An 18,710-nucleotide genomic window follows, 5' to 3' on the forward strand; every position below is an offset into this window, starting at 1 on the left:
CAGATCCTCTGCCAACCACAGCCCAGTGCCAACCCAGAGCACAGGGCCACAGAACACCCATCCTCACTCATTCTAAACAAAAAAGTCTTCAGCTATTCAGACTCTATAGGAAAGTAAGGTTCTCTGGGAAGGGTCTTTATGCATAAAGAAGTTGAGGAAAAGAGTGGAAAATATACTGAAATTCAAGTATGTCTGTCTTCAATAGAGATAATGAAGTTTCAAGACACTTTCTCAGCAACAAGCACAATTTCACATTCTTGATACTTTTTTTAGGGTATCACAATACTTCCAGAATCCAGTGACCTTTCTGTAGTAGCCAGAAAGACACAAACCAGATACAAAATAAATCCCATGAAAAATACATTTAATAGATTACCAAAAGAAAAAAGAAGAACAAACAAACAAACAAAAAACCCCAAAAACTAATGGGATAACTGAAATCCTATCATTTAACTTTCAAGCTATTCAGGAAGCCTTGCTAAAACTTGCTGCAGACCTGGAGGGACAGATTCCAAAGTCAAGCAGTGAGCAGAGCCTCAGTTGTACGCTGTGCTCCATAAAGGTCTCTTCAAGCAGGTTTTAGGTCAGCTCAAATTCAAAATCATTTATTGGAACATGAACTCTGGAAAATTGTGTGGCCTCCAGAAGCATCCTGCCAGCAAAACTGCAGTTACACTAGAAACTGTGATTTTGCTTTTCCAGTTTATCATAACACACAGTTGCTAGATGCCTGCAACAAATTTTATTAGCACTGTTATTTCCACTTGTACATCTACAACAAAAAAAAGAACACCTAAGTTTATTTTCCTAAAAAACAAGCTAACATTTTTACGAGTGCACACATGCAGAGTTCCAGAGGTATTTTGTTTTAAAGCAGACAGCAAGCTTACACCAGAGACAAAAGACATAATCTAATCCTTTTAACTATTACACTTCTTTTCACAACCATCTTAAAATCAGGTGTTGAACTGAAGGAGAAAACCTTTCCACTTGCCTTCCCCAGAGAAATTCCTACAATTTGAGAGATAAGAGTTGCAGCTGTTTTATTAGTATACCATAGTGCAAGTTTGGTCTCTGAAGGTGGATCTTAACACTGGAAAAGTATTTCAAATATTTAAATGCTGAACAACGAAAACACCTCCATAAAATCCAAACATAAGTAGTGGTTATAAGAATGCTTTTTGTCTCACTTCAACACCACATAATTACCTGTTACCTTGACCTGAGTCACTGATGACAACCCAAATGCTCAAATAGAGACCTGGTGGACTCCCCTTTGCCCTTAAAAACCCAGCCCCTGCTTCCCAAACTGCACAAGTTCTGTCCTATGAAACTCTGCTGGTAAGAGACACACTAAGTTGAGCACTTCGGTTTGGCAACCAAAGACAAATCCTTCCTGGCTTAAGAGCTTCCATCTCTCTGCAGCCAGGTTCCTTCTTCTGTGTTCCACATCTGCTGCCGTGATTCACTCTCCTGTTCACACAACGACCATAATAACCAGTTCCCCAAAGGCCACAGGATTCTTTTGGGGTACACATGTGGCTCTGGTCACACTGAGGAGGGAAGTGCCTCACATTTCCCCACTACTGGGAAAACCACTCACCATTGTTCTTGTGCAAAAAGGTCCTTCACTTCCTTTCCAGGCCCCCACAACCGTCAGGATGAGAACCGGCCTAGGGACTGAACTTTGAACAGATGGGACCCTCCACTATTTAATGCTTTTCTCCTCATGGTGTTCAAGACAGACGTATCAGTGATGGGAAGTAGGAAATCTGTAGAGATTTAATTCCAAGACATCTTAACCCAGAGATGTTGTGATCCCATCCTTTTTTCTGTGTGCATTCATCAGGGACCCTTCCCCCTGCTTTGCACTTCAATTAGTGCTTATTTATACTACTGGTGAATCAGATAAACAGCCCGAAAGAAAACTATTTAATGACAACTTCCTGCAAATTTATCTCCCTAAAATGGCTCACTGAAGGGCCAGGAGTGCAGGACTGCATCAGACCCAATTTAGATTAACATCTCCATCATTGTTACAGTCAGGATGAGGAGCACACTTCTCAATGAAACCCCAAGCAACCCTCATTTATTGTGCTTCAGTTCACAGTGTGAAGCAGTCTCACAGAAAGTAATCTGGATTCCTTTTCACTGAAACTAAATCAGCAGCCCTGGAACACTCCTAAAGCATCCTAATCTTTAATAGGCACCAACTCCATGGGATGTGACTAAAACTAAGATGGTATAAAAATGTCCAAAAATATGTGTCAGGTCCCCAACAACATCATTTTCCTTCTACACATCCACTTGCTGCTTTGCACACAGCCAAAAACTGCCACGAAACCACATCCTAACATAATGCATAAACAATAGAAGGTCACTGGATTCCTGTCAACTCTGATGGTAGAGAGTTCCAAATGATTAATAAATTTAAAAAAAAAAAAAGGAAAGTGTGTGTTTATCTAATGCAGAGCATGCAGTCTACATGTATTTGACAGTACAGTTCACCACAGGCTGCAGTAAGTCAATAGGTTTAAGCCACACTATGGAGAGACTCAACTGAGCTGTGCCATGCAGTCATCACACTCACACTCCACATGGAGGACTTGCAAAAGAGTTGCACCACAAGGACTACTGAAAGCAGTGAGCATCACAAATAAGATGTTCTACCTACAAAAGGAGGTTGAGCACCTCCCGTGCAGCCTCTGCAATAGCAGTGACACACAGCATTGCCATCTCTGCGTGTGCCTACTCCCAAGTGAGCTCCAGTCCTGAAAAACAGCTCTGCAAAGTCATCAAGTTGCTTCCTGCTCTTGAAGCTTTGATGCCCTGCATGCCAGCCAAGCAAACCTCTGTGCCACAAGGAAGGGATGGGGTAGGAGAGGCACTCTGCAGTTTTAGGTAGTGCCAACCACATCTATACAAATAGAATCATAGAATTGGCTGAGTTGGAAGGGACCTCAGAGATCATCAAGTCCAACCCTTGACTTAACACCTTGTTTTAAGGAAATTGCCCCGAGCTATCAGGATTCTTTTGTTAGTTTGTAACAAAACAACACAATGCAAATGGAACTGAAAGGTTTTCATGCCATTCTATGCATGTACTTTTTCTTTTAAGCATATGTGATTAACTCCTAATTTGCTGTTAACTGATTATTCCAGTAGTGGATTATTTCAAACAGAGAACCTAAACCTACGGTGGACAAACAAACCCTGCTTTCAGGCAGTAAGTACACCTTCAGCATGAATAAATAGACACTATTGGACCCAAGCTGGATCTCAAAAAAATCAGCTGAGTTCACCCAAACTCTGGAAGCACCACTAACAAACACTCTGCTGTCATCCAGCAAAGACTCAGTTTGGATCCCAACAAGATTCACTGCTTTGGAAGGAACAGTTCACAATCACTCCAACACACAGAAGGCTCATTAGGTTCAATCTAACATTAGGTAAGTGTTTGGCAGTCAGGCCAAATTCCCAACATGCCCCCTTTTCCATGTCCCCAGCATCAAAGCTGAGCAGACAGAACACCAGGCCCACTGGAGATCACATCCACACAGCACTGCTCTGGGACAGGTCAGTGTTCCAGTCCCAGCCCCCCTTCCAACAGCAGATTAAACCCCATTCTTTTTAGAAAGGAATTTAAAAATCAAAGTGTTTCCAATCAGAGATCATGTCACTGGTTATCAAGAAAATCTGCAATGCTCCAGAAAAATGATGAATCTTTTCTATCGCCAACAAAAAGGTGCTGCACATATGTGATGGTTTGCAAGATCTAAAAGAAACCTAATGAGTACTCCCCAGTGCTTGCAGTGAGGGTATTTACACTGCTCTAAAGATAGATTTTAGAAAAAAAAAAAACTAGGTCAAAATAAACACACACCAGGGAAAGGTGAAAAAACAAACAAAAAAAAAACCACAGCATCCAAACAACTTCCAAACACAATATGTCTCACAATATCCAGTATCTCATCTGGGCCATTGCTTGCTCAAAGTTCAGCATCAGCATTCCCATTTTGATTAAATACTACAAACTTCATGAGAAAAAAAAAACATCACAAGGGAAGGAACAAACTGGAATAAAAGGTATTTCTGTTATTCTGAAATATGGGCTCCAACCACATTTTATACTCTCTAACCATACTGAAGACCTTATTGTATTGTTTCAGTAAAGGAGGAGACAGAAAGGGAAAAAGGAAAGGGAAAAGGGAAAAAGAGAGAAAGGACAGGGACTTTTTATTGAGGTGTCTAGTGACAGGACATGGGGCAATGGTGTTAAACTGAAAGAGGGTAAATTTACATTGGACATAAGTAATAAAGTCTTTATGATGAGGGTGGTAAGACCCTGGAACTGCTTTTCCAGAGAAGCTGTGGATGCTCCATTACTGGAGGTGTTCAAGGCCAGGCTGCATAAGAGTTTGAGCAACCTGATGAAGATGTCCCTGTCTATGGAAGGGGGGTTGGCCTGGATGATCTTGCAAAGACCCTTCCAACCCAAATCATTCTGTGCTTCAGACACAGAAACCAAAAGGTAAAACCAATGAGATTTTACCACGGTGCTAGATATGCCACACGACTAACCATGTCAGTACCTGCTTTAGCATACTCTCTTTCAGAGAAAAACCTGACTTTCAGACTTCTTCTGAGTCACAAGATCTGTCAGATCTCTCATTAAAGTTTCTCACACTTTTGACTTTACATCTGCACCTGACACAACTCTCCAGAAGTTGGCCAAACTGAAATTAATTTCAGCCACTCCCAGAAATATCCTCTAGCTGCTATGTCCCTGATATCCCCATCATAAAATTCCAGACATTACCCTCATCAGGCTGCTCCAGCTGCTGTCAAAGTCAGTGAAAAGGTGATTTGAGTAGTTTCTCTGTTTTGGTTTGGTTTTCTTTCCACCCAGCAACGCTTCCTATTTTTCCTTAGCTCTTTGGTAGTTTGCTCCATGCTGCAACACCCCATTCTAGTAAAAACATTTTCTGCTTGGAGCAACAATCCCTCTACATCAATTGCTTGCCTTAAAAAAGGAAAATATAAACAAAAATAGCTGTTTACCCGTGAGACCGTCTAAAGCCTGGGTTCTGTCAACACAGAACTGGCTCATCTGGAAATTGCCCTGGATCTGCCTGGCATTTTTAGATTGGGCAAGTCAAGGGGTGCATTCTCCAAGAAGTGACTCACCATACATTTTTCATAAATGATAATGTCTAATTTTACAGTCCAGTAAGAATGGTTGAAATAATTAGGAGAAAGAACAACTGAAAACTGCAAAAATGGACCCTTTTCCACCCAAACTATTTCAAGTAACAAGAAATTCACTGCTTCTAACTGTACAAATGTCAAACCCCAGCTTCTCCAGCTGGCTCCAATATAATTAGCAGGTACTTTGTGAAAGAAATAAAGCAGAATAGCTGAAATCCCCTTGCAGCAGCCTGTCCTGAAGCACTAAAGATGCAAACCATACATGTCTCATTTTCCTACTCCAGCCTCCCATCATTTTCTAGAGTGGCTGCCACTTTAATGCCTGCCACTGTGCATGATAAAAGATGCTTAAAATTAAAAGGTTGTCAATGTTCACCTCCCTGAAACAAATAATTTTCACACATATCCTCATAATTCTTCAGCAGTATTCTGCATATAAGTAATCATTACCAACCAGCCACTAAAAAGGTATTTTAGTGCTACATTCCTCACTGCAGGCACATGAAACTGACTCTAGAAAACCCATCCAGTCATGTCATCTCCAGTATGATCAGAAATACTTCTCAAACTCAGCTGCAAACTGCATAAATATTAAAATTTGTATCTGATTGTGTATCTGATTGACCCCCTCACTTCCATAAGCAAGAATTGCCAGACTCCTCTCTTCATAGAATGAGGAGACATAAAATATTAAACCTCTGCCACCTCCCACTTTGTAAGAACAGAAGAGGTCAAAATGTTTTTATCTAAAAAGTTACAGTAAGCAGAAAGTGATGTTTTGTGCTATTTGCTATTTTCTTCTGCCAAGTAGAACTTACCCCAGGAAACCAGCCTGGAAATGAGAGATGACACCTGCAGAAAAGGAGGTAAATGTCTTCACAGAGGTGAAAAACTGCTATTAACCAGGGCTCTCAAAGGGCACAAGGGAAAGTACTTTTAAAAAACATCACGTTTTCTTATGTCATGACTCAGACACTGTTCCATATATAGATCTACGCCTCTTCCCCTGTTCCTTCCCTTAAGTTAATTTTATAACATCTATTTGGCAAAACATTCAAGGTGAGTCACAAAACACTGGATTACAAAAGCTGCTAAAACAAAGCCATGCCAAAAAGCTCTGAAGAAGAAAGGAAAAAAAAAATAATGCCTCATTTAGGTTTACTTCAAATCCAAAGCACCAAATAAGCAGTAAAAGTACCACAGGGTCAACACCACATTTCTAAGTTTTTTTCTTAAAACCTCTACTAGATAATTACCTCACAAAAATACATTTGAAGCTGAAGATTCTGTTGCTTATTTTAGTTAGAATTGTTTTTACGAAGCCATCACCCTCTAAAAAAACCCACCACAAAACAACAACAAAATACTGTATTTGAGTTCTCTCAAATAAGAGAAATAAGTTTCTTTTCTTCAATATCAGGACCCCCTGTTACTACAAAAGCTTCAGCTCCTCCTGCAGATTTTTTCCAGGACTCTTTTTGCCAAAAAGGACAGCACGATCATAGCTCCAGGTTCCAAATTCATCAGCTACAAAAACAAGAAAGCCTCTGAAAGCCTTTTGGGTTTAAACCAAAAGAAAACTCCCTTAACACTAAAAAAAATGCAAAAATACTTTGATAGATGGCCTATGATTTGGCACATATGTAATTCAGAATGACAATTAGTATTTCTGCAAACATGGCAAGAATCTGGCTTTTTAATAAATTTATGGATCCTTAAAAGCATCATTTGGAGCATGCACAAAGCCTTCCCTTCATCTTTAAAAACAGGCATGATGCAATAGCCTGGATGAGCCCAGATTGGAATCTGGCAAAAACCACAGAATATGCTTAACTTTAAAACAGGGACAAGTGTTCCTGTCTGACTCCATGTTGTCAGAACAGTCCATACTAATTATGACATTAATAAAGTAACTTACATTTGAGTATGGACATTTTAGGCAATACAAAAACTGAACTGTTGATTGAAAAGCATACAGAGAAATCCTTTTGCAATGGATTTTTACAGCAGTCAAACCCACAAATGCTCAAGGGCACCCTACAGTCTCAGTCAGATAGTGTTAAAGGAGATAAAATTGCTTCATTAGCTCAATTATGTTCTAAAAATTAGGAGATGCAAGTCCTTTAAACATCCACTTATAGCATAAATTTAGAAGGACTTAAGCATATCTCATTAAGGTCATGATTTAAACCTGTATGGCTTCCAATACATCCAGCCACAGAAAAACAAGGATTGAAAGGATCTCTGGAGATTGCTTACTCCAAACTGGCCAGGCTAATCAAGTCCAATCAGGTCACTCAAAGTACTGTCCAGCTAAACTTGGAAAGCCTTTAAAGGATGGAGATAAAACAGCCACGGTGGACACCTTTTCTGGAACTCAATTCTTGTGGCAATTTTTTCCCCATTATGTTCAGTAGGAAACATTCTTGCCCTAACTTGCAGCCACTGATTTACATTTTTTTCCAGTGCCTCCAAGGAGACAGTGGCTTCCTCTTCTCCAGGCTAGACCAACTTCTTGCATGCTATAGGCACGAGCCTCCTAACCACACTCACCTCTCCAGTTTGTTGGCATCCTCCTTCCATTTGAGGCAAGGGAGGAGCAAAACTGGACAGGGTATTTTAGAGGCTGCCTACAGAGTGCCAGGTACAAACAACCACTCTCCTGTCCTGCTGATGCCATCCAGCAGCCAGACAGTAAGGTTGTTCCCTCCAACGTGCAGGATTACACATCAGAACCACAGGAGGTTCCTGTTGGCCCATCTGCAGCACATCACTCATCCACCCCTCACTCCCTGCAGGGTTTTTTTACCTACCTGAACATAATCTTGAGCGCTTGAAAAAAGTAGGTTCACATGAGCATCCCTATCAGCCTGTCCTCCTGATTCACTCCCAACAGTTCTTTCCCTCTTGAAATGTGCCAGAAAAGCAGCAGTTCAACAATAAGAGTTGTACCTTTTTACTTTTTTTTTTTTTTACTATTTATTTTGCAGAGTCAGCACTGAAGAACCCAAATTGCTGCCCTGCCTGAGGAAAAGAGCCTTCAGGACTGCCCTAAAACTCATCTTTTAACCTGATGGTTGGCTAATCACCAAATATGCAGCTTGGAAGCAGCTCCAGCATGTGCTCTGTCTTGCAGAGCTAATTGATAGTAACACAAGTATTTGAAGAATTTGAGGAGGGAACAGAGACCTTACAGGAGGTTATGAAAAACTCTCTGGGGCAAGGGATACCAGGCACTGTGGTCAGTTCATAGAAAGCCAGACCTCAACCATTCTCAACACATTCCCCTAAAGTAGTGGTTATGATTTCAGAAACACAAAGGAAAGCCTACTGACTGGCCACACCTATTCACAACTACCAGGTACAACCCTGGTGATTCACCTGCATGAAAAAAAAAGTAAAATCAAGAGGAAAGAAAAATCAGCAATATAACTCCAGCTTTTAAAAAGATATAAGCCAGGACTGTATGGTAGGGCAATATCCAGTAACTGTGATGATAGGAAATCAGCATGGTCATCTTGATGCACACAGATGCAGGTGGTATCTTATTCTACTGACAGTGCATCTCATGTTTCATAAACAGCTTTATTTCATCTGCCATTCCTAAGGCCTGAGGCTGTTACTAGTTATCTGTCAGGGCAGGGTGTTTTTTGGGGTTTTTTTTTGGGTTTTTGTACTACTTACACATTAGAAGCCATTTGCATTACAATCTATACCTGTATTTTATGATTCTCTCTCAATAAGGATGCAGCACTTAGACTGAAAGACAAAACACTCTTCTCCCAAAAGAAGCATCTAGCAAGATGATGAACACATGAAAACTACAGGAAGCAATTTTCTGCACTCTCTGTTGTGCTCTTCCTTGAGAGTAACCACACTGTTAATTCACACACAACCCTATAGCACATACAGCTACAAAAAATGCCTGCAAGTTCCCAAGCTGCAAAGGGTTTCACATGAGCTTTTCCCATTTCCCACTTCCCTGGACCACATCCTTACACAGACACTGGTATGCAGTAAAAGCAGACCCTGCTGTACTTAGGCTTCTAATGTGCATAATGTGAAAATTATAATGTAATGTTTCTAATTATAATCCTCCACTTCACAGACAGTCTCCTTCTCCATGGTGAAGAACAAGATATATTTTCAGTACGACCAGTAGCTTGAGTCAGGCAAGCAAAGCACTATGAGCCAACAAGCACAGTTTATAGTAATTTATGTTTAATAAAAGGACTATATTCTGCTGTTTGCACTTTTCTGAAAGACCTGCTAGCTCTTTACCTGCCATACTCACGACAGGATGGGATTGACTTATCTGCTTTTATTTCCCTCAGCACTTCCACTGCCCCAGTTTCAGAATGACATCTCATTTTACCTGGCTTCAGAACAGCACTAACTCAAATGAACACAAAAAGAAGTGCTGCTGGGGACACTGAGGTTTCAAACAAACAGACCCCACTCTTCTTATAGTCACCTGAAACTCCGTCCACACTCCCAGGCAGTTTGCAAACCCAGCTGAACTTGTGAAGTCATGTACTAAAAACCCTGAACAAAAGAGTAATCTTCACTTAACCACTTAGGAAACCAAACAGATGGGCTCTGCTTTTCAGGAACTGTTGATTTAGTCATTCAGGCAGTAGAGTTTCTTACAAAGACTCCAACAAGCTGAGGATGAAGGAATGACCCTGCATGCTCTCTCCCTGCTCATTCCCACACTGCTGCCTCTTCCCTTGTGCTGCTCTAGGGTGTGCCTGTTCAGTTTGTTGCCAAATCAGGCAGCTGGTTCTCTTCCAGTTGGACCCAACTCAGGCCAGTATCTTGAATCATCCCATGATCACTAAATCTGCCAAATGGGAAGATGAAAGGATGCACTGATATGTGCATCATCCAGGGGACTGATCACATCAAGAAATGATGGATCTAGTGCTTCCCTTGACAGTCTGTTCCAGTAGTTAATAACTTCCCCAACAGAAACATTCAGATATTAAATGGGCAGGAAAATTTAACTGAAGTTTTAGGCTTGCTTATTCTAGTTCATTTGGCATTTGATTGATTTATGACAGTACTAAATAAGCCAACTGCATAAAAGTATTTAAGTGATGGCAACATTAAGGTCATGCCCACCTGTAGAAAATCAGGATATAGAGGGTCACAGGCATATGACATAGCACATACTGTGGTCATAGGCACAGCACATACTGTGCTCAGTCTTCTTTGCAAAACATTACTGGGGACAACCAGAAGCAAAACCCACAGAAATACAAAAAGAAGAACAATAGCAAATTCTAGCTGCTTAGGAACTGTTTTCTCTTTAAAAGAATTATCAAACCAAAAAAGAAAAAGAATAAACAGTTTCAAAAGGACATTTGCATGGCTAAAAACGGATGAGGGAGCATGACAGTTTTAAAAAGCATTTTAAAGATCAGGAACAAGAATGTTAGAAATTATCAGTTTGCTTGATCATGAACACTTAAAAACAATTAATCCAATGCTCAGAAGAAACCAATGGATTTTCAGTTTGGACCTGGTGTAAAATAACTGCAGGCTAAAATGAAAAAGTAAAAACATTCTCCCTTCTCCAGCTCCTGAAACACAGCCCCATCTACTCTCCTGCACAGGAGCTGATCACTGTGCAGAGTAAGGTCACTCAGCTTGAGGACATGATGACAAACCTGGCACAAGCCTCTCTTCCACACCACTCAGCTTATCAGTTCACACCACAGAATCAACCACCAGGGCCATGGCAAGCCAGGAAGACCCATCACAAAGCTCTGTCTGCTTCTGGCAGCAGCCTGGAGTTATCCTGAAGTACAGTGGGAAACTGCACCCACAGGGTGACTTCTGGATGAGAGATTACATGCAAAGCAGCCCTAAAACAAATCCTTTCATTATAAGGGATAAAAGTTCAGAGTTAAATGATGTGATTGGCATTTACTAGAGAGTAAAAACTTCAAGAAACTAGCAGTTTATTCCTTCAACCAGCAAAGGTAGAGACTTTTCTCTCCTCAGTCCCAAAGATGCATTTAGAGAAAATTACTTGAATCATCCTGAGAAGTTTGCTTATCTTCTGCTTTTGCATTTTTCTTGAAAAAACGAAGAAACACTACAGCTTGGAAAAGGAACCCACAAACATTGCTGTAAGCAGAATTAAGGTAAACTGGTATGTTTCCAATAAATCCACAACTGAATTAAAAGAGCTAAAAACTGGAAGACACTTTTCTATCAGGCACAACTTCCAATGACTGCTGTAAATGTGCTGTGGGTGAGATCACTGGAAGCAGTGTTCTTCCTCTCCTCCTGCTTCCATTCAGTCTTTTTGCAACCACATGCTTAGTCTCAGTCTCTGGAGAGCCAGCCTGGCTAAAAGCTAAAAGCTAATCTAGGAAGACAGGGAAGCTTCAAAAGGTTCAGCTCATACAAGCAAGGGAAAAGGACAAGACTCACTAGCCAGGGCTAAGTGAAGAGTGAGACTGGATTTCAGCACCAGTTTAAGAAGATCAAGCTGTGTTTACAGTCAAAAACATCTGACTAAGACTGACCACTTAGCAATTTTATCCAAAAGGTAGAAACTGATGACCTAAGAGTCTCCTTCAACTGGTAAGTCAGGCAAGTTTCCAGGAACTCTGGCAAAACGGGCTTTTTAATTTAAAACTAAAGTAAAAATCATTAATAACTCCAATCCACAAAAATATATTCACAGAGACTCGAGTGCTGTGGAAGCAAAGTTTAAAAAAAAAAAAAAAAGAGATTACCCAGTATTGCTTAATACCAAAACCAGCTAAATATTCTCTATTGTAAAAAAGTATCATGTTCATGGTGATTTAGGTACTGTTAAGAAAGCAGCATGATCTTAAGCCATTTAAATAAAATTATAGCTTCAACCAGATAAAATATTAAGGTAATAAAATTCATTCTGACTTTCTTTAATAATAATGTCAAGCTTAAATTCAGAGTTTACAATTACAAAACTCTTCAGCACTAAGGCACAAAAGCTGACAGATCCCTACTTCCTTTTCCAGAGTTCAGCAGAGCTCCAACTGCAACCCTCTCCTATAACATCATAAACTAGCCCTGTTTAAATTACTGAATTTAAAGGAAAATGGTTTATTTTTTTAATAATTTGAAATACTAGATTCCAATTTGTTACACTGAAATCAATTCTGCCTGATACCTTGACCATATTACAGTCAAGATATATTCCTTTAATAAAAGTTAACTTAATATTTTAAATTACCTCATATTCCCTCCCAGTGTACATCACCTCAAAAGTGGAAAGATTTAACTCATTTGGCAGACAGATGGATACTGTGGCTTGTCCAGTCTTATTAAGGACTCTGAGAGTGGCAGGTCTTAAATCTTTCAGGACATGCAGATATAGTGATAAAAAAATACCTACAGTCCTTTGATTTCATTTAAAGTTTCTGAAAGAGCAAAATTTCACATTGATTTCAGATAAAGAAAGTAAATTCCTCATATGTCTAGGGTAATTAAACAAAATTCCACCCAAAAAAATACTTGTCAGCATTAGTCAGAGAAAGTAAATAGCTGTGCTGGCATCACAGGATTATTCAAATGAATCAAAGTTTACACTGAGAAACAGAATATTTAAGGTGAGAGGAACCTGCAAAGGCCATCCAGGTGAACATCCTGCTCAATGTGAGGCCAGCAACAAACTCAAACCTCTAGTATGCTTTCATTTAGCACAGCAAGGATTGGATTGCTCCAGAAAAGAGGCAACTGGGCAGACAGTGTTAGTAATTATTGGACACAAAAGGTAAATTTCTCACTCTGAGGACAGTCAGGCATTGGAATGGTCTCCCAAGGGAAGGAGTGGATTCCCCCACTTTGGAAAGTTTTAAGTCACAGCTCTACAGAGTGCTGAGACACCTCACATAAACAGTAATATTAGAAAGGTTGGACCAAATGATCCTTGAAGTCCCTTCCAACCTGACATTCTCTGATACTTCAGTCCCTCTAACAACCAGGGTGATAGGACAGCCCAGCCGAGGCACCAGCAGGGTTACACTTACACTAAATTATATAAAACTTTCTCATGTCTGGAAGTCCAAAATTATAAGGGACAGAAAGGCACAGGCATCACTTTCATAGGGAGTGGGGCACGTGTTAGATCATTAGTAAATTCACAATTCAGTTAAAAGAGAAAAGCAACTTTCCTAGAAAGAAACTCAGGGGAAAAAAAAAAAAAGAGTTGAAGAGAGTTTAACTACATTATAAAATAAAGGAAGCCAAATTAAACAAACCCAAAAAAATGTAAAAGGAACAGGAGGAAAGGCCTAGAGCCCTGTAGTGGACAGAGACATGTTTTATTGCTCAGGCTGCAATCACAGGTTGGACTAGCTGCTAGAAATCACTACCCTCCAGACCTTCTAGCAAAGAATTCCATATAATCAACTTGCCTGCTTCCCTCCAGGTGCCCTGAGGCACTTCAAGCACTTCAATTACTGCTCTTTCCTAAAAGTAATGTTTATGAAAATGGGTTAGGGACCAGTAGGCATATGTGACAGTAATTCCAAGGAAGCAAAATGGATGGGAAGAGCAGAACAACAACACCTGGAGTGGGAAAGACCAGGTAGTCATCTCACCGCCCCAGACAAGACACTGGGCTTGACCGCAGGCTTCCTGCAGTCATGCAACAAAAAACCCATTAAAAGACAAAAAAAAAAAAACCAGAGGCAGACAATGGAGTGAAGGAGAGCAGTGCAGGTGAAGATGCATCAAAGATTCTACCTAGCTGAAACAAGAACCCTCAAGAACTGTCAGGAAAACAAAAGCAATCATGTCAGCAAACATACTTACACCCTTGCATGAAGTCCTGAATAACACACACACACAGCTCTGATCAACTCTCCAAGATAGTAAGTGCTATCAAAATTAAAATAATCATGCAGTAAAGGTGACCAGCACTCACAATGGCTGATACACAAAGTATATGTAGAGAGATGTCTCAACCTGAAGCCATCAAACAAACAGCCACCATTTCTTAATAAGAAAGGAGTGAGGCAGAACAAGCAGCAACTTTAGGGAAGTCTGTCAGCTGAAGGGACATTTCACACACACACACACACACACACACACACACACATTTGTGCTATAAGGGAACTCCCACAGCCACAGGCAGTTTTAGGAGGACAACAGCCATGCTCCTCTTTGTCCCCATTCTTAAATCTCTATCTATAAAAAAAAGTTCCAGTGAAATTACAAGCACCTTTTGAGCAAGTCCATCAATAACTAATTGCCATTTTTTTAATTTAAAAAAAATAAATAAATACCAGCTTTCCACATCCTCTTCCTCCCTACCTGCCCCCACAGATAGGAATCTTAGCACAGCAGCTCTTACATTCTTTGAAAGACAAAAAAAGCAAGAGCTGAGCTGGCAGAATCTCCAGTACCTTTTGAAAGGATTTCTCCTCTACTTTGACCAAAACCCTGCATCCATCAACTCTTCTCTGTAATCGTAATTTTGTTTCCCAGCAGCTTAGGCATCTCTCTTCCAGAGGTCAACTTCCCATCATCTTCCCTTGTAGTTTTGTCTAGAACAAAGAAAACGATAACAAGAAAGCTCTTTGCTCAACATTGCCTGTACAAGCACAGCTGGTCTGTCAAGATTAGGCTCATCAAGTACCCCACTACAAAAGGGCTGCAATAACTCATGATTCTGATTAAGTAGTTTTTTGGTTTTTTTTCTTCAGTGGTTTACTGTGAATAAAGTTTAACTGTACATCACATCTTAAATATTTCTTGGTAAAAATACTAGAGGAAAGATTTCATCTACCCAATCCCATTTATTTGGTGGCATTTGGAGTGGATTTCAAAGGAGAAAGGGGGGCTGTTTGGTTTTGTTCGTTGTTTGTGTCATGTTTTGGTTTTTTGTTGTTGTTTTTTTAATCAGAGGACAAACCATTGCATTAATGTTTTAATTGGTTCTTGTAAGGCTTCTAGTGAATAACAACCTGTCACTGCCCCTGTGACAATACCTTGTAAGTATTCAGCCTGCTTAAAAAACCTTCTAGGTTTTTTACTGATGTCAGCTCAAAGGTGAAGAAAGCAAAAGGCTTCACACAAGTTTAATGTTGCACGTCCTTGCTAAATACTTTCTGTAGACCAAATAGATGTATATATATTTACATATATTTATACACATTCTGTTGACAAAGAAGAAGTACTTCTGGCTTCATAAACTACTGCCACATTCTAAAACTTTCTAAGTATAAAATGCAACAAATTCCAATGTACTAATTTGTAGCCACCACAAATCAAAGCTTGCCCAAATTTAGGGGGGAAGGAGGCAGAACTGCATATAGCAAGGAAGACACAGAGAAACCCTGTAGATTTCACTGCAACAACTTCTCAATTGTTTCATTCTTAGTTGGGAAGTCACACAAAAACCAGTTGGGCACTGCCAGTTTAGCTCAACCTTTCTGTTAGTAAGCAAGTTGTACAGTCAGAGCATTTCTAAACTGTAATTAGCAAAATTATCTGTTACTGAGCCATAGAAGCAAACTGGACAGATGTTACAATGCACCAAACCATGGCACTCTTCCTCCCTGTAAGTAGATACCAAGCAAAGACAACAAATAAAGACATATATTGAACACAAATGACTCATCTAGTATAGAAGGCAAAGAATTATAATGATGGAGCTTAAGCATGTCACCAGGCATTACTAATAACTTTATATGCTCCAGATTTTGTCACCCTGTTAGCATCATCCTCCTCCTCCTCCATATCTTTCAAGAACCTCAGTGACATGTGCTCATAGCAACACTAATTTTCAGCTACTACATAAAAGTAGTAAGAACATAAAAGAACCTCCCAAGACAGTCTGTATTTCTGCTCTTCTCCTTTTGCTTCCTTCAGAGTCATACTGCCCTGTTGTTACTTCCCCATAAATTTCAGAAACCCTTCAGCTTGTCAAGCAGATACCCCAACAGGCCCCTCTAAGCCCCCTCATATACATTAAACATCTTCCATAAACTGCCATAAATGACTAATAATATTTTATCAAGAGCCAGCTCTACCATGACATCAGTAATCAAACAACAAAACAATGACTTCCCAAGGTAAGCATGAGGCTACCACTAAATATAGTGAGTGTGGAGTTCTTTTACTCACTCATCTTTTTCTCACTCTCCTTTTTAGAGACGTTTTACTGCACATTCCTCTGTGCTTTCAGTCACAAAACAGTAACACTTGAAAATCTGAATACAGGAGAGCAGCCTTGTAGAAAATCTATTTAAAAGGCTCTAGGATCATTCTGCAATCATTTATAGAAGTCTGCCAGCATTCTGGCAGAAACTGTTCCATAATTGCCCAGGCACACAAATTGTTATGGTTATTACAACCCATACAATAACAATACTTGACATGGAGTGTATGCACCCACTCAATTCAGTCACCTCTGAACTAGTACTAACATGTTCACTACTGTAACAAGAAGAGGCCAAGAGAGAAGCCACATTCAAGAAAAGGAAAAAAGTACATAAAATAATGTCTTATAGTAATCATTAGTCAGAAACTGGACTTGGTGCTTTATTCTTATACAGTATTCCTAATTGCACACTAATAATTTTAGAAACATAGACCTCCCATTTGTAAATTCTCTGGTATTTCACATTAAAATACACACTCTTGAGTTCAAGATGTTTAATTAGCACACTAAACCTTTATGCTTTAGTAATTACTATCAGAGGCCACAGCAATGACCTGGACAGACACTTCTCACTCATAAGCAAGAAAGACAACATAGCCCAAAAGGAAAGAAGCAGTATTTCTTACCTATTCTGAACAATCACAGGGAGCATCAAAAAGTGATTTCTTAAGAGCTTGGTTTGTATCAGACCCTAAACCATCAACTTCACTTTAGATTTTCAGACTTCATTTTAATTGCGTTTTGACCTCCTAATACTACCAAGATGAAAACACTGAAAACACATCTTGACAACCAGGAGGAACTCTAATCAGGAGAAGCACATATCACTTCACTCCCTGCACACCATGTACTTCTTTTTTTTCACGCAGGAGGTGGAGGCAGCAAAGCTATCAAAAACCCAGGTGTCCTTTCACTTAGAAAGCTTTCAAATCACGCTCAAACACGACACGTTGCGTGCAGCAGTGTGAACACACAAACCTCTTCACTCAGCACAGGAAAACCACTGCCACACACACACTTCCACACACCCCTCCAGGTGTACATTACACAGCTGAGAAAGGGGTGAAACGTGAGTGAGGATAACAGAGACAGACAAAAAGGGTCAAGGACCATTCTGAAGCCCCACTGAGGAACTCAGGATAAAAACAGAAGGCTCTAAAAAGTGGTGTTTAAGTCACTCTTTCATACTTGCCTATGCAGATACTTTCACAGTAGAATCCAGACCCAGTGCAACCGATTATTTCAAGTCTAAACCTAAACTGGCACCTTATGAAAACAGAAGCACCTCGAGTTGCTGTACTCCTGCTTTTTTTTGTTCAGCCAACACCTCGGTGAAGAACCGGGTGAAGGCTCAGCTGGGTGAAAAACACCGAAAGAGCTGAATTTAACCAGAAAAACTCCACAACCAAGCTCTCTCCAGCCACCACTGTCTCAGCGTTCGCTGTACCACAGCGAACCTCCCTCTCCCCGCCGAAAAACCCCCTGTAACCTCCGTAACCTCCGGTGCTGCCCCTCGGGACAGCCCGGCCAGGAGGGAGCGGCCCCAGCCCCGGCCTCTCCCCGCCCCGCCGCCGCGCCTCGTCCCGCCGAGCCGACAGCGCCTTTCCCCAGGCACCTGCGGGCACCTGCCGCCGCCACCTCCCGCTCCTCCCGCCCCTTCACCGATCCCCGCCATGGCACTGGCTACCGGCAACGCTGCTTCCCCGGGGAATGCCCCGAAGCGCCGCTTCCCGGACACCCCCGGTCCGCGCTTTCCCCCCCCTCAGACAAAGGGCGGCGGAGGCGGCCCCGAGGGAGCGTGAAGAGGCGAAGGGGGGACACGGAGGGGACAGTCCCGTCTCGTCTCGCCGCGCCTCCCGGTGCCCACCCTTCCCCGCCGCGCTCACCCATGCTGCGCCCGCCCGCTCGCCCGCCCCGGGCTCGGCGGAGCGGCTCGGGATCCCGCCGACACGCTCAAGCCGGACACGGCAGCTCCATCCGTGCCGCTACGGGTGTGAAAGGGGCTGCTCCAAGCCGCCGGCGGCCCGGGGCAGAAGCGGCTGCAGATTCCACCCTACGCTCCCCGCCACCGCCTCGCCTCAGGCGGAGCTCCGGCACCCGCGGCCCCGCCCCCGAACGGTCCCGCCCCGCCCCTCCGCGGGGGTCGCCAAATCCCGCGAGAGCCGCGCGCGCCACCCCCCGCACCTCCCCTCTCTCCCTCCCTCCCCACGCGTGGTTGCCGGGTAGGTGACGTCACCGCCGCTGGCCCCTCCCGGCCGGAGAGGGGGAACTGTGGCTCCCGAGAGAAGCGGCAGACGTGGATCCTTCTCCTTCTCTCCTTCTCTCCTTCTCT

At 41.7% G+C, this 18,710-nt stretch overlaps 1 protein-coding gene across 5 annotated transcripts in view; it reads right to left on the bottom strand.

The window, feature by feature from the left end:
* Positions 1–18,471, bottom strand: part of CD2AP (CD2 associated protein) — an 81,769-nt gene extending 63,298 nt beyond the window's left edge. For 3 of the 5 annotated variants that reach the window (XM_030448244.1, XM_030448243.1, XM_030448242.1), the window contains exon 1: positions 18,265–18,471. Coding sequence is in view for 4 of the 5 variants with exons in the window: in XM_030448243.1 (XP_030304103.1) it covers positions 18,265–18,268 (4 nt within the window). In the remaining variant the exon portion in view is untranslated. Of the gene's footprint in view, positions 1–14,618; positions 14,760–18,264 lie in introns of all 5 variants that reach the window. The other 2 variants (XM_030448241.1, XM_030448240.1) reach the window with 1 other exon arrangement.
* Between the last annotated feature and the right edge of the window lie 239 nt (positions 18,472–18,710).

This window comes from Calypte anna, chromosome 3 (assembly GCF_003957555.1).
Source record: "Calypte anna isolate BGI_N300 chromosome 3, bCalAnn1_v1.p, whole genome shotgun sequence".
Classification (NCBI taxonomy): domain Eukaryota; kingdom Metazoa; phylum Chordata; class Aves; order Apodiformes; family Trochilidae; genus Calypte; species Calypte anna.